General features: G+C 41.6%; 1 protein-coding gene across 2 annotated transcripts; it reads right to left on the bottom strand.

Moving 5' to 3' along the window:
- Positions 1–22: 22 nt before the first annotated feature.
- On the bottom strand, positions 23–15348 carry adamtsl5 (ADAMTS like 5). Of its 2 annotated transcripts, XM_027013824.2 has the most exons (14): positions 15265–15348; positions 14127–14853; positions 12003–12069; positions 7835–7992; positions 7558–7618; positions 7197–7302; positions 6954–7081; positions 5011–5134; positions 4033–4116; positions 3452–3615; positions 3022–3211; positions 2360–2473; positions 2134–2205; positions 23–1955 (listed from the first exon to the last, which is right to left on the bottom strand). In XM_027013824.2, the coding sequence occupies exons 2-14, from the start codon at positions 14144–14146 to the stop codon at positions 1627–1629; spliced, it is 1617 nt and encodes a 538-aa protein (XP_026869625.2). In that variant the 5' UTR covers positions 14147–14853; positions 15265–15348; the 3' UTR covers positions 23–1626. The 2 variants fall into 2 exon arrangements, with proteins under 2 accessions (XP_026869625.2, XP_026869627.2); XM_027013826.2 differs by lacking the exon at positions 14127–14853.
- Positions 15349–16612: the final 1264 nt, after the last annotated feature.

Raw genomic sequence — 16612 nt, 5'->3', positions numbered from 1 at the left:
TGTGTGAGTTCAGGACCCTGACCACAGTGTGAGAGACTTTACTACAAGCACTTGGACATCCTTCTATCGTTACAACAGCTAGACTGATACCAGCAGCAGAGTGGAAAATAAAAACAACAGAAAAAGGACATTAGAACAATGCATGCTATGTTTACCACTATGAGGGACTGTCCTTGGGTGAACAAAATAATACTCCCTTGCCTGCACGTCTAACATCAGCTTTAGAAACACATTTCCTCCAGTGGAATACCATTTACAAACGTTACAATGAAACTACAACTGGATTACATTTTTTTTTAAAGAATACTTGATATATAGTTTTATTTAAAATGTTATTTAGGTGAATCATATTCTGCTGCAGTACATTTTATCATTCAAGAAACAGTGGTTATTATATAAAGAAGCCATATGTTCCAGGGGAAGGTGCTTCCCGTTACACCACCCGTCTAACGAGAGAGAGAGAAACTGTAATAATTTTACTAGACCAGAACTGAGCAGCCTAACCCACTTAAGCCTAATTATGGGTTTAAGTTAGCACATTTTATGTCATGGACATAAAAGATCAAGCTATTTTTGTAAATATCTTGTAAATAAGCTGTTTTGTGTGCAATTATTGAAGAGAGAGGAAACAGGAGTGGACTTTAGAGGGGGAAAAACAGCCCTGTTAAGATTTCAAACTGTTTTGTGTGGAGAAAAAGACCAGGGGTCTCTAATTCTGAGGAGGAATGTATTACATGCTGAAACAGACACTGTACTTTACTAGCATAAAACACCCTAATAATTTCTAAATCTGCTTGCCATGCTCAATAATGTAATACATTTTTTGAACACCAAATTACATATTTATTCTGTATTAAAAACTATGGTGGTTTAGATCAAAGCAACACCCTTAGCTTTTGGAGGGGCGAATGCATGTGAGTATGATTAAACAGTGAAAATAAATAATGAGACGTCAGATGATGCCCCCGTAGGACATCATGGCTACTGATCATTGAACTCGGAACATAGAAGACATATATCCCTTTAAGACACTGGGATCTCTTCAACTGATCATTTCAGTGAGGCACTGTATTAGTAAGGTGAGTAAGCTTAACAAAAAACATTAAACATGCTTTGCTTGAAAAATTAAAAATAGTCAAATTTCCATTACTGGCAACAAATACATTAATAGTGAAAATATATATATCAATATCAAAATACATATATAATTGCAGGTTTGATTTCTACTTGTACTAATGCTATCATAAATACAATAAAAAACAATAATTGACTATGGCAAATAACCTACTTGGGGAAAACACTTGACGGAGGCACATTTAAAAATATTTTATGCCATTATATTCTGATAGCAGAAAGAATGATAATTCTAATAGTATTAAAAATAATATTGTTTTTCTCTTTGGTGTGGACTTTTGAAGGAAGGTGATCACATCCACCTAAAGTGCTTCATTGAGTGAGTAGAGTAACTTTGGCAGGCTTCAGTCCATTTTTATTCCAAAGTTCCAAGTAATGTCCGCAGTCTATTCTTGTAATGTTAATACATCACCTGGAATTTTTAGAAAGTTGTCACTCTGGGAATGGGTAAGTGCACAGTGATGGGAGCTGAACACAGTGCTTGTCCAATCTTTACCCTCTCGGCTGAGTTCTAGGTCCTCTGTTACTGCAAAGTTCCTCCAAGGGCCGCAGCAGGTCATCTTCACGTGGCCGGTAGGACTGTGCATAGGTGTCCTCCTCCAGCAGAATGCGGTTGAGTGTGTGTTCATAGTTGATGTGTCGCCTTACCATGAGAATGTACTGATGACCCTCTTCCAGCAGGGGGCAGTCACACCTGTTGGGTGCCCATAGGTATTCCCGGTGCTCTAGACGGAAGCGGTTGCGGTAGGTGTGGATGATCTGTACATCATACCGAGTCTCCTCCCCAACATACACCTTCTGCAAGATCTTTGCTCTGAAGACTGATTCAGCAAAAAAGTAATTAAGCAGATAATAAGAATGATTCAGCAAAAAAGTAATTAAGCAGATAATAAGAATAATCCATAAACTATCATTAGACCCATATGGTGCATGTCAAAAGAGAGTGAAGAGGACTATAAAATCAAACTGGGTGGGCTACAAAGCCATGTTTGGCCTCACCAAAATCCCTCTGGCAATACTGTCTCTGCCGCTCACGGCGACCCTTGACCCTTCTACATTTACCACAGTAACCTGCAAAGGAATCCGAGACAACTGATGAGTTCCTTGGGCTGAGATTTGGGGTGGGGAAAAAAATCCAGAGTTCCCGTCGCAGTCGGGTGGAAATACCAAGTGGAATTAAGCTGACGGAGACGGTAGCACTAAGTGATGATTAACGTGTGCTGACCTGCGCCGCGCGTCTGGGGTGTGTAGCCACTGTGCTTCTCGTCTCGTTCCAGACGAGGAGGCACTTTCTGCCACCGCCGAGAGGGAGGCCTCGTATGCCAGCCGCCTACAGGACCTAAGAGAGACCATTTGCCTTTTAACCAGAGCCTTCATCACAAATTCACAGACTGGAAAGAACTACTCAGTATTCTACTGCACACATTTCCCATTGATCAAGGCGATTCTAACCAAAAGCCTAACTTCTACCCTTTGCATTATGACAAAAATGCCAATGTATATATTGAATATGTCCTTCTGCATTCTTCCACCTGTACGCCCTAATGATATAACAAGACACCCTGAGACACAAACACCAGGAAACCCACCAGACCCACTCAATGCATCCAGAGCAGAGAGAAAAGGGAGTGGCCAGCATACCACTGTACTGTCAGGCATGCATGCACAGATATAAGGGCATCAGGGACAAGACTGTAAAACCATTTTCTTTAAAATGTATTTTTAAAATCATAAATCTTTCTCTACACAGATAATCAAACAAAACTTTAAGGTGATGTGAAATGCTAAAATAATATGCATCTAGAAGTCACTAGTATACTATATTTAGAGCAATATTAAGTTGCTAATCACACTTAAATTACAAGTAAGCAAGTAACAGGTCTTCACCCCAGGCAGGCTGTTTGGTGACAGGGGGCTTGGGGGTGGTGCTGGTGGTGGTGGTTGGTGGTGCAGTGGGCAGGAAGTTGGTGTGGTAAGGCTGCCAAAGAGGACTCTTCTTCCCATGATAGAGGGCATAGCGGTCAGGTGGCAACCAATACTCGTACTCTATTCCAGAATTCCTATCAGTGGACAGCACCTGCGAGCAGTTCGGTTCAGTTCATTTCAGTTCAGGCAGAAAAGAGGAAACACAGTAGCTCTCATTGATGTTTGATTGCTGGGTTGTTTTTAAAATCTACAACAGTTTTATTTACACAGTAAAGCATTGTACTGTGCTTTATCGGTATGTGTTGGCATTTAAATATAATATTGTATGTGTATATAAAATGTAAAATTTTAAGTCACCCTAACTCCTACCCTGCAGTGCATCTACACTCACCATAACATGCAGGTCCTCTTGCGTGGGCCCAGGTAGATCAAAGCTCTCCCATGTATCAGCAGAGCGGCGGTACAGCAGTTTGGTTCCAGCTACATCATACACGCCCGGAACGCTGATCCTCCAGTGCCCATTGATCACATACTGGGAGCGGCCGTTTTGAAGGGCTGGTAGACAAAAGATAAAGCACTTGAAACCAAATACACAATGATTACATCTTTCTCCCTGACTTTTAGACATTAAGTATGTATGCAAAGTGTACTGTTGGCTTTGTGCTTAACCTTAGGTTTTGCTTAAGGTTATCTGGAGGAAATGCATTAATATTGACCAAAACAGGCAAAGTCAATCATTCTTCTTGTAAGCTGGCAAGAAATTGACAAAGCACAAAATAGAGAAACTCTTATTCTTCTATGTCTGTGTGATGTTATGTAAATATGGTGAATCTATGAGCATACGTGACTAATATTATCAGCAAAGCAGAAGAGCAAACAAAATCAAATACATAGAAGGAAACACGTTTTCACTTTGTAATGAAAAACACACATTCCTTTCCTAGCTACCAGGGAAACAGGCCTCACTCAAACCTAAATAGTTCTTGCTGTTATCAGTCACTCTGATGTGAGTGGCCCCGGCTGGGATCATGGTGACCTCATTGTATCCAAACGGCCCTGGTGAGAGAGACAGATTAAAGAATAAAGTATTATAACTCTGTAAAAACACCCCATGTCATGCTGAGACCACATTTATCTGCAAAAGCTCTTTCAATGGAAAATGTGTATTTACAACTGCCCTTCTTGTAGCTGTGGTGTGCACTGGCTTTGTGGTATTGAGGAATTGCAGCTCTGACTTTAGTGTTCTTCACTCCTCTGGCTTTTGACCTACTATAAAGAGCACCCTGCTGGCGTCTCACACGTGTTATCCTACTTTCAGAAATCTAGGAGCAGAGGAGAGGAAACCAAGGCTGATCAGAAGAGCCAGACAAAGCTGGCATTAGTGCAATGTTATCCCCTCCGTAAATGCTGAGTATATTCACTTTGCCAACGTGCAGAAGTTTTTAAGGAAGGCACTGTTCTGGCTAGGGAGCTTAAAGCCAGAGGTGTCAGTGCTCCGTGTGGATCTGTGTGCGCAAGCATGCGTGTGTGTACATACATTCATGTTCTTTGTACACTCACTGTCACTGTCCTACTGGAACCATGTAGGTTCAGAATTCCCTGGACAAATGCCAATATGTAAAATTTAAACTGGTCTCCGATACCCTTCCTAACAAGCACAGAGGCATGGCTTAAAAGGACCCTGACTTACAGTGACTCACAAATGCTTGAACACAATGGTTGATTTCACAGTTAGAACTTCCTTTGAGTCTCCATGGACTACAGGCACCAAAACAGTAATAAAAAATGTTTCAGCTTCTGTTCTCACTCTGTGGGGAGGGGTATTTTCTCTAGCGTCATACATTAACCAAAAGTGAAAATATACACCATAAATACACACCAGGACTGACAGAATTAAGCACATCTATAGCTGCTAGTGAATGTGATTTTGACATCAGGGCCTGTACTGACCAATCTCCTGGCTCTCACTCTGGTAGATGCTCCGGTGATGGAGACACGTGGTGTTCTGCCCTCCACACACCATGCAGGCATCCTCCTGCTGCTGTGATCCAAAGATCAAGTCACAGCCTGGTTTCTACACATGCACACAAACACCAGGCTTAGAAACCCAATTGTAGCCTCCCCCTCTAACCTGCCACCACACACCACTTTAGATATCTATCCAAAAAGGCTCATGTTAAAAGAGATGCCCTGGAACAGCTCAACCCTTTTAGATAGCATGAACATGTTCATGTGAATTGCTGCAGATTTTCCATGACAAAAAAGAAGAGACCTCAGACAACGTTGTCCTTTAAAAACACAAGACTTTCACAAACACAGCTCTTCATATAAGACCAGTGTGCGTGTCCCCCCAGCGGGCCTCTGACAGGTCGTTCAGAGAGTAGAGGCCAAGGTCCTCTTGAGTATTATGAACAGACAAAATGATATGCCACCCTTAACCCCTCAGAAGGGGTCGCATAAGGATCTCTTCAAGCTAGCTGCAGCTGACTATGTCCACCTGATGGTGGGGAGGAGATGGTGGAAGAGCCAGGTACGTAGCTATTTACACGGACGTACCACAGGCTGGCAGCAGATGTGCTGCGGTGAGGTGTGCTGCAGGGCCCAGGGAAACTGGCCAAAGGACAGAGTACTACAGGGAGCAGACTCATTCACATAGGAGCACATGCTGGGGAGGAAGGGCTTAGAACAAAGGCTTCATCATAAGAGGAAGGGCTTAGGAGGGCGGAACCAGGGGAGGGGCATAGAAGAAGCTTATAAGAAGAGGATTAACAAGTCAATAAAGGTGTTCACAACAGTCTCTGCCCAGCTGTCACAGCAGTGTATAATTAAACCCTCCTTTCTCCTTTACACTAACCTCACATGGTTGCGCACACTTCGAGAAAGACAAAGAGAGAGTTGCTCTCTGTCATTCTGTCTCATACCCTTCTCTGTTAGGGTCTCCTTTTCTACTGCCTTTTTAAAATCTCTTTCTTTCATCCTTTTTTCTTTTTCACTTAAAAGCTCACACACACACACACACACACACACACACACACACACACACACACACACACACACACACACACACACACACACACACACACACACTCCAACACCCATGACAAGGGCATTAATCAAGGAATTTAACACATCACAGTGTGTGAGGGGCCCCTCTCAGGAGCAGACACACACACACACACACACACACACACAAGGTTGGTGCTTCATGCTGCATTGTGCTTTTCCTCACACTGGGTCTGGACTCAGCCTGGCCCACACGGTCTGCCACTCAGCCCACTGTTTTCACCTGCATCTCTTCCAGGCCTGACCCCTTCTGTCTGGAACACCCCTCGTCCCTTAAGGACATTACCGACCTCACAGTCCAGAAATGTTACATGCACATAAAATGTACAGGTTGGGTTTTTTTATGTTTTAGAAATACACATATGCTTTTTCGCATAAAACATAAGCCCAAATTAAATTGTTTGACTGACAGGACGCCTTCACCTTAATCAAACAGAGGAATCTGTGACTTCAAACACCTGAATCTTCCACAGAATGAGAAAAAAAAAACCCCAGAGCAACAGAGCGAACAAGGTGAAGGATTTGTGGCAGGGTGACACGCTCTCCACATGGGAAGCCTTAGGATAGTTCAGGGGTTGATGTCTCTCTCCACATGAAACTCTGAGGCTCTGCAGCACAGTACTGCTTTAATGGTATGTGAGGGGGGAAAGTCAATAAGCTAAAGTCTATATTACAGCGCAACACGGCTCAGGCCTGCCACTAACACTAGCATCAAGGAGACAAATACACAATGAAAATCATTACCAATGTGAGCACGGAGAGTAAAGCACAGGGAGAGGGAGGAGGAGTAGGAGGAGGATTGAAGATTGTTTGTTGCTTTTTTCACTCACCAGGCATTTTCCGTTCACACAGACGGCCCCGGGGTCAGCAACGCAGGGTGTGCCATCCAGGACTCGCCCAAAGTTGTAGTAGAAGTTGTGCCCCAGGGCGAGGCAGCTGAGCTCACAGGGGTCGGAGCCTGGGAAGGGAGGGCAAATGGAGAAAACCAGAGGTCCCAAGTGCAACATTGAGCACCCCTGAAGGGAAAACATCTTAAACACACACCTTTAAGCTGTGTACCATGTCTCACCGACCTCTGTGAAATGTAGTCCACCGGTACATGATGCCAGCTACTACTGGCCTGTCGTCGAAGGCTTTGCACTGGAGCTCTCTGAAGTCTACCGATCCAGCAGGACACTCCTGAGCGAGAGAGTCAGAGCTGACACAGCCACAGACACACACAGCCTGTCTGAACTTGCTCAGGAGCCCTCAGTGACTGCATCATTAACACAGTCAGGTCTGCCTTGCTGATGCACTTGATAAAGGGAGAAGCACACTCATCTCTGTGGTATGACAGCTAGGTCATTATTTGGGTTTATCTACAACTATATGATGTATGAATTATTGATCAGGATTATTTTAATCTGGTAAACCTTAGGTAGTCTTGTACTGTACCTTGGTATTGCAGATCTTATACTGTCTGGGATCACCTAAACATGGTCCTCCTACTGGATTCCTAAAACATATGCACACACAAAAATCTGCTATTTTAAATGAATGAAACGAGGTCTATTAAAGACTACTAAATGCTGCTGCAGCACTCTGACATGACTCTCAATTCTCCATTTCAGGTCGAGGCACTGCAATGCCACCAGCAGACACTTAAATCACCTCACCCTGCAGTGGCCGAAAAGGCCCCTGCGACCTGGTGACACGTGAACTGAGGCTTTACCTGACAATGCAGGTACGTCTGCGGATGGAGGCCCCTCCCCCACAGGAGCGTGAGCACTCTGACCAGCCGCTCCATGAGGCCCACTCGTTCTTAAAATGCAGCTGACGGCGTACCCGGGATGAACGACTGGCTCTGTTCCCTTCTACCCACCCAGCAAACTGTTAAGCAGACACACAAGAACTTGGTGTGAGAGAGCATTGGTAAATGAGAAAGCAGTGAAACAATAACATTGAAAATAGTGTACCAAGGACCGTGCAGCTAATGTCTACTTCATAATAGGCACAAACTAATATAGTGAGTACTGTAAATATAACTGGCTGTTGTTATGGCAGTGAAGTACTGTATTTATTTTTAGTGCACTGTACCAACCAACAGTTTTATAGCACATTGGGACAGCTGATATCAGGTGGAAGAAAAACATTTGCTGCTCACTGGCAATGCTAGACTGCCTAGGACATTTAGGAAGGCATTTATGCAATTCCTTAGCACTGAGCAGAGGTAGCTGCATTAGTTCACTAACACAGAGGTTCCCTGTCATCCTCCATTAGACATGCAGCATTGCTCTGTGGGGAGGGGGACCCATCATCCTCCTGGATAGCATTAGGTCCGCCAGCTTTAAGATCTGTCTCTGGCTTTGATCCGAGACAAACAGGCAACTAGAGAGTGAGAAGAGGCTGCACCTTTCAACAGGTCCCTGAGGCCACCCTGAATCCCTCACAGGGGGGGGGGGGGGGGGGGGAAGAGAGAGAGAGAGAGAGAGAGAGAGAGAGAGTGTGTGTGTGTTTTAATGTGCAAAGGGTGTGGAAGTGAGGCGAGCACACCCTGCTGTGGCTGTCAGTTAAACCTACCTCAGGCACTATGGTTGTTTTCATGCTAAAAATAAAATGTCCAAGTGCCACATAAATCTAATTTGGAGAACATCCAAGACCCTGTGAGGAATGTAAATACGGACATGGCAACACAAAACGATTTAGCCCAACAACCGCTACGTTGAACATGTATCAGAAACTTTTTTGCCCAGAGGTGCGTTGCACTGGCCCAGCTTGTGACTCATCTTTCATGCATATATTAATGCATGCAGGTTCCTCCATTTTAACCCTTCAACCACTCAATGCAGATGGCACAGGCACAAATCCAATCATATAGTTTATGATCAGTACAGATACAGTTGCAAGAAAAAGTTTATGAACCTTTTGGCTCGCCTGAATATTGCATGCGTAGCACCTAAATTTAATCTTACCATTTGAGTCATTATGATAAATAGACTTATTTAGGTATTAAGATTCATCTAACAATAACAGAAATCATTTTCCAGTGCTATATTTTTATTGAACAAATTGTGTAAACAAGTCATTAATGAAAATAAAATTTATGTAAATAATGCTAACTTGCGTATAGTAAATAATGCTAACTCCCATATAGGCAATAACTTCCAACATGTTTTGTAACTGTTGATCAGTCCTGCACAGCAGTTAGGAAATATTTTAGCATATTCCTCTCTACAAAAGGTCTTTCGGTTTATTCATAACTTTGTATCGTCTTGCTTAAATGGCTTGCTTCATACCACAGCGTTTCAGTGGGATTGAGATCAGGCGATTCTAAAATACAGATTGTCTTCATCTTGAGCCACTTGATTTACTCGTATGTTCAGGATTGCCCGTTATGCTGCAAGACCCAGCCTCTTTGGAGTTTCGATCACAGACAGCCGCCATGATATTCTGCTGTGGAATTTCCTCATAGATCTTGAAATTCATTGGTCTCTTAAAGATTTGAAGCCTCCCAGGCCTGAAGGCAGCAGAGCAGCCCACACAATAATATTCCATTCATAATGCTTCATATTTGGAATTTTGTTTTTTGGTGTTATGTAGTGTTTTACACAGATGCAGTCTCTACATATGAATGTTCAATCTTTGTCTCATGTGTCCACAGACCATTGCACCAGCAATGATGGAGAACATCTATCTAACTTGAGATGGTCAGTACAGGGTTATTTGAGAGCGGTGGTGGTTTCCTGAAGTTATCAAGTGCCTGGAGCTCCTGAGCCATCACCTCTAGTAAGTTTATTACTTGCCATTGGATTCTACCGCATGCCTTTGCACTGAATCACAGGCTGTCTATTCCTTGACCGAACAGCAACAGAGCTGAATTTCTTGTTTTTGCCTGAATATGGACTAATAGAGATAGAAGTCTGTCCTCTAATAACCTTTTCTAGACTTTATAGCTTTAGCAAAATTTTGTCTGAAATCCTCTAAAATCTCTTTTGTTCAGTTTTGATCATTGCTCCAAATTGAAGATATTGCCGTGGAATTCTGTTGGGAAATGCAGGTAACCAAAACTGTGCATGTGAAGGGAAGTCAAACCTACACATGAACTGAGGGAAACACCTGACTTCAATTACCCCTTTATGAAAAGGCAATTTCTCAGTTCACATATACATACATACATACATCAAGGCACTTCATTATTCAAACCATATTTTCTACAATGGAATAATGTATAATGTCAAATTTGTTTGTTTTTTGACTGTCCTAATTTTTTGTTATGACTTAGAAGATCAGATTGCATTTTAGGAGGCATTCATGCAGAAATCAAGATAATTTAAAAGGATTTACAAGAGCTTTCTTGCAACTGAATAACCTTCAAAAGGTAGGAGGAGTCTAACATCCAATTAAGTTCCCATCAAAGGGATGAAGATAAGTGAATGAGTGAGCTCTGAAGTCCATGACATTAGCTAGCCTCTTAATCTGCAGAGAACAACACCCTGATAGTGAGTGACAGGAAGCATGCAAGTCTGACTGTGAAAAGTGAAGACTATGTGACTACACTGACATTGCCACTGCTGAGATTAATGACTGAAGTCCATCATGCTCCATCACCGAGTGACCTGAAACTGGCCTCAAAGCAGGGCCAAAGACTCAAATTAGTGCTGATAGCAACTCACTGTGGGGCCATTGGAGCAAGCTGGACCTAATGAAACTGACCTTTAACCTTAGAACTGCAGTTTTCGCCCTGAGACAGTGTAACAGGAGAAATGTTGACTCTTCTGAGAAAGAATCTGGGTGTGAGTCAAGTCTCACATTATAGGGCACGCCTTAGGGCTGGGCAATAAATTGTACACATACAGTAATCACAGTATAGGACTCTTACTTTCTAAGACCCTACACATTGAACTTTAAGAACTTCACTATCTCATGTTTAATGAACTGCTGCATTTTAAGCAGTAATATTTAATAAAACTATAACATTATAATAAACACAAATGTGTTTGTTAGTGTTTTTTTTATTTTTGATGAGTCAAAATGTGCCTGTAGCATAAAGAGAGAAAGCTGAATGTCAGACGTGTCAGACTTGTGGAATTGTAGTAATACTGCCCTAGATCTACTAGCAGAGAGGAAAATGACTGTGTGGGGGCTAGAGGACATCAAGGGGTGAGCAGTAAATTCAAACGTCTACGTGCAGCTCCTCCTATAGCAGCCACTGAAGCCTAGCACTTAATATGGAAAGGGAAAGTGAGAATGTACCTTTCCCTTGTAATGTACATTCGGACTAGTAAGACATACCACATCCAGGTGAAAATGAATGAAATGTCCTGGGTGCTAAGGGGGTTAAACCATCCCATTAACGTAGTAGGTGATGACAATCAGGCAAATAAAGACAGAGGTTTCTTCAGCAGAACCCTGTCCATGGCAGTTATAGAAACAGTGTTGAAAGATGTCAATGACACACCAAAAAGGCACAATGCTTTGGTTAAAGAGAACCACCGACAGGGAAACATGCCAATCAGAATATTCTATTACCACACACTGCACTATGCAAACAATTCCTTCAGCTCAACTTTCACATGGTCTGACAGGGAATTTAAGCATTTCAATTAATTAATTAATATATATATATATATATATATATATATATATATATATATATATATATATATATAATTATATATATATATATATATAATTATATATATATATATATATATATATATATATATATATATATATATATATATATATGAAGTTGTGCTGCTAGAGGACAAACTGTGCTGACATGCTGCAGAATTGCTGTGCAGAGTCAAACTGTGCCACTCAGACCTGGCAGACCAAAAAGGCTTTCTTAATGAGGGGTGGCTCAGAGAAAAAAAAAAATGGAACAGGTGTTGTCTTACGTGCTGGGACGAAACCGGGGATGCCAACAGGGTAATGAGGGTGAGGGCTTGGCACAGAGTCAGTTTCCTAGAGACAAACAAAAACAATATAACTAAATTTCAACCATCAACTTAGTGACCATGAGGAGAGGTCAGATGAAGGGGAGAGAATGTGGATGCTGAAGTCTTACTTAACAATGGTGTGTTTGCCCCAGGTCACAGAGCTTCCATTAATAACAACAAAGCCTAGCTGGACTTGCCATGACAGTGGGGCCCCAAGGGTGGAAAAGCCAAGGTCAGGAATGGCCTCCATACATGTAGGATCATTAACTCTCAAACTCAAAAAGAGGGCATCTCTGCAGTCTACTTACATAACACATAATCTTGAGCTTCCAGACTATGAACATCACTCTTAAAATTCATTTATGGTTTTGATGAAATGCTCACATTCATTTCTGGAAAAGTTTACTAGTGGATGTTTGTGATAAACCAGCCTGGCTCCTGCAAATGAACTCAGGAGCACTAAGCAATCTCCACAGAATATGACTCACTGAATTAGTAATTTCCCATAAACTCTTTACAGTTTGGGAAATACACACCCCCCCCCCCCTTCCTGGCAATGACATTATTGCACGCAAGTGGCAAAAATCAGAAAATTAAAAGAACCTCCTTTTCCCAGCCATGGAAGGCTGAGCCTAGGCTAGCCTTCACCAGGAAGCATACTTATTCTTGTGTTTAGTTCTTATCTTTTTATGGGTTCATACTGTTTCACTCCAAATAATTAGCCACTCCACCCAATGAAATGACACATATCTCCCCAACAATTCAGTGATCAGGCTCTGCTCTGAGAAGCAGGGCAAGGGAACAGCTAGATGCCACTGCAGATTTCAGCTCAGTGGTTAAGGTACTTAACTTATAATTGGAAGGTTGCTAGTTCAAGCCCCACCAATGCCAAGTTGCCATTGTTGCGCCCCTGAGCAAGTCCCTTAACCCTCAATTGCTCAAATTATACCCACTCATAATGGTAAGTTGCTTTGGATAAAAGTGTCAGCTTAATGCTGTAAATGTTTCTTAAAAATGTAGCTGTTTATTAAAACATTACAAATGTTAAAGGATATGAACATCACCTCATGTTCATGAGAATGACATAGATGTCTGCCATTTCTCAAATCACAAAAATGTTTACATAATTTACCAACTCTGTACTTTGATGCAGTAATTGGTTGCATACTGACTGTACCCAGAGAGTCACCTGAGGTACACAAAATGCTCAGTGCATGTTGGGTGTCTTTGATGAAAACCACAACACCAAGATACAGAGGTCTCTCCTAAATATTTAAAATGAGGTCAAAGGCTTTCCCGGGGTCACAAGGCCTGCTGTTCAAAGGCCATACTGAGGTCATAAACTGCATGTTTAGGTAAGAAACATTAGGCAAGTGCATTATCTTAAAGTAGAGAGATGGTTATGTGACTCATTCCCCAACTGTATGCTGTAGGTAAAACAGAGACTTTCACATAGAAACACCAATACCGCTGACCAGCCTGATACATATACATATGTATTAAGTTTCAGCACTCCAGTTTAATTAAAGCAACAGGATTAAAACAGCACCTATTTATATTTGTAACAATTATTTCCAAGAGGGAAAATGCAAAGGCACTTCTTTTAATTTAAAAAGTCATACAAACTCATTTCAAGTGTATGAGAAAAGTAATTTGTCTCATCCTCCATGTAAACATCTAAATTGGAAGCATATTTTGTGTTGACAAACTATCACTTACTGTATTGCTGCAACCAAACCTCTCCCTAAAACTGCAGCATTACCCCATCTAACAAATGAATGTTTCTGCATGGTAAAGTACCGAATATATGACAAAAATATACTACACTGAACAAAACTTGTAAAAAGAAAAAAATATATATGTTGACGGACAAACTGATTAACATCCTGTACTATCTTAGCTAGACAAGCAAAACAGGGCCATGAACTTGTGATCACAACAAAAAGAGCACGTGACAGTCTCTAAAGAAATATTGATTTGTGGATTGAAGCACATGGTTTCGCCACTGTTCGTGTACTCAAACGCTATCCAAGTCCTGCCAGGTGATAAAATAAAAGAAAAACAGCATTGTAGTACACTTACCTGTTGTTTGATTTTGGCATCCTAGATCTTTGGCAAGTTTAACACAATGACACAAAGGCTGGATATACAATTCATGAATCATTCGATAAAATATTGCCCGGGAACTCCTGGATCCCAAGGGTCTTTGTTCTCAAACGAACGTTGCACTTGATTCCATCCATGATCAAGGATCTTGCTCTCTGGTCATCGACCAAACCGAATGCAAAATTCCAGATCTTCAAACATCCGTGTCACAAAAAATGTGTAAAATCCACGATAAGAGCCCGTTGGTTATCCAAAGACCCCTTATAACGGTAAAGTTCTTATAGCAAGTCGCGGATTTAGACGAAATTCTTAAAGAAAGTTACACACACTTCTCAAGCGACATATGTGCCCCGAAAATTCCGCTGAAGGGACATCAGGTGCGCTCCCAGGCAGCTCCGACGGCACAACACAACAATTATTCTATCAATAAATAGCTGAATCGATTTCCCCAGCAGGACAGAGAAGACTTATGCTGTGTTGGTTTTAAATGCTCTACAGCCAGGTGTCTGACTGGAACGGTAGCTTTGAAATCTAACTGGCCTTCTTTATCGATATCTTGACAAATTCATTTGTTCTCCTCACGCGGATCTTGTGGCACTTTAAATGTGGCTCGTTTATTCTCTTTAAACGACATATCCTCTCGGGCTTCAGACTGGGCTCACGGGTTGCTTCCTTTTGTATTATGTAGATGGCGGGATATCACCTGAGAAGTAGTTATATATAAATAACAATACATTCCTATACTAATATAGTTTTACTATATAGCTACCTTTACACGTGTAACACACGAGATTTCAAAGTGATACGTTTGAGAACTAAACAAGCCTAGCTAATTTTAGAATCAAGATCTATATACAGGCGCTCCACAGAATAAACAAAGGGTAAATATGTTATATTTACTAATAATACTTAACGATATTACATAATAATAGCATAATTTACAGCTCATCAGCTGCAAAGAACTATAATTAAAAAAAATTAGTTGCGCTCTGCATATAGCCTACGCTAAAACTATTCTACCTAAAAGAAAAACACATACTTAATTGGGGGAATTTACAAACTTGGGAAGCCAGGTTCTTTAAGACTAGTAACCTTTGCAACAGTTTGGACTAACCTGAGATTTGCGTCTCGCATAGTAGTCTAACCCTCGCATCCAACCCCGCGTTTCAGCGCAGCGAGCTGCGACGTACACCTGAACTCATCGCGCTTGCATTCCAGTGGAGACTACCGAACACGCCCCTTCGAGCGGAGTTTGGCCAATGGCAAGTATGAATCATCCGTAGCCTTTAGATGTATCTGACTTTGCAAAGGAAACGCGGATTGCATTAATTAACTTTGGACCTCAGTCTACCTGAAGTGAAGAACTGGCTCCTCTAGTGAGATTACGAGACGAAGTTAAAAGCTTAATACAACCGTAGGCTGTGCGAATGTGTGAATTTACGAACACTGAGGCGGAAAGGTTTTATTAGCACTAAAATCCTTCGCTTTAGAACACCTGAATCTAATTAAGGCACAAAGATATTTTCCATTTTGCGAAAAGAGTCACTGACGGAATCTGACACACATGACAACATATCTTTACGTTATGTCTGCAAAACCTACCTCAAAATGTTGATTCGATAACACTGAGATCCATGAGATTGGCAAGATTTTATAAGGTATTATTATTATTTAAAAACAATCTGACAGACATTCAACAATTATATGTAGAAAATTACACAACAGATTCATATATTTTCATTGAAACACACTTGTACATTTCCACATCTAACCACAGGCCCCTTTGCAATGAGCAGTCATTGTAGTTTTGGCAGCTGTTATAACTAAGTGGTCTGGCAGGCCTGACCATGGAAACCGTTCCTAAAATAACTGATATCTACCATGATTCCCCATCAGCTGCACACCCCAGTATTGTTATGTCTCTCCTCTGAAGGCCATGTATGAAGACAAGGCTAATTATTGAAAATGTTTCTCCAGTGCGTGTCTGCTCTTTCAGCTGACCTGTTTCAGCTTGCAGGGACATTTTCTGCAACAAGTGTACCACATCTTTAGGCTCCTCAGTGAAAAATACCTGCAGCTAAACCCATTATCATTTACAGTAGGATACATGTAGTAAAACTCAAGCTCCTATGGAGATGACGATTACTATGTCATATCATGACGATTAAAGGGTATGGATTAAACCAAGTAATGATTAAACCACGTAAGGATGCCATCTGTCATCGGCCCCCATAATTAACATTTTAGATAAATCTCAACAATAACTATATTTTACAGCTACTGAACTTGTCTAGTTCCACAAATTCCAGTGGAAATTAATGCCTGCCTCTGCATCCTCAGACACGCGATAGTGGCATGTGTGTGTGCATGTATGAGGGTGTTGTATCATGTCTCAGGTGATTGAAACAGCAGTCATTAGAGGGCGTTTTTTAAGTCTATCAGCAGTAGCCTGCATTATTGCT

Source organism: Electrophorus electricus, chromosome 21 (genome assembly GCF_013358815.1).
Source record: "Electrophorus electricus isolate fEleEle1 chromosome 21, fEleEle1.pri, whole genome shotgun sequence".
Classification (NCBI taxonomy): Eukaryota; Metazoa; Chordata; class Actinopteri; order Gymnotiformes; family Gymnotidae; genus Electrophorus; species Electrophorus electricus.
This window is presented reverse-complemented; position numbering and strand designations above follow the sequence as displayed.

What these genes read in the sequence shown, in the direction of transcription:
- adamtsl5 (XM_027013824.2), bottom strand. Translation starts at nt 14,146, where the DNA reads ATGCCAAAATCAAACAACAG. An exon ending in ATGCCAAAATCAAACAACAG is followed by an intron (nt 12,070 to 14,126) that starts GTAAGTGTACTA and finishes GTTTGTCTCTAG; the next exon opens with GAAACTGACTCTGTGCCAAG. An exon ending in AGACGTACCTGCATTGTCAG is followed by an intron (nt 7,619 to 7,834) that starts GTAAAGCCTCAG and finishes CATATGTTTTAG; the next exon opens with GAATCCAGTAGGAGGACCAT.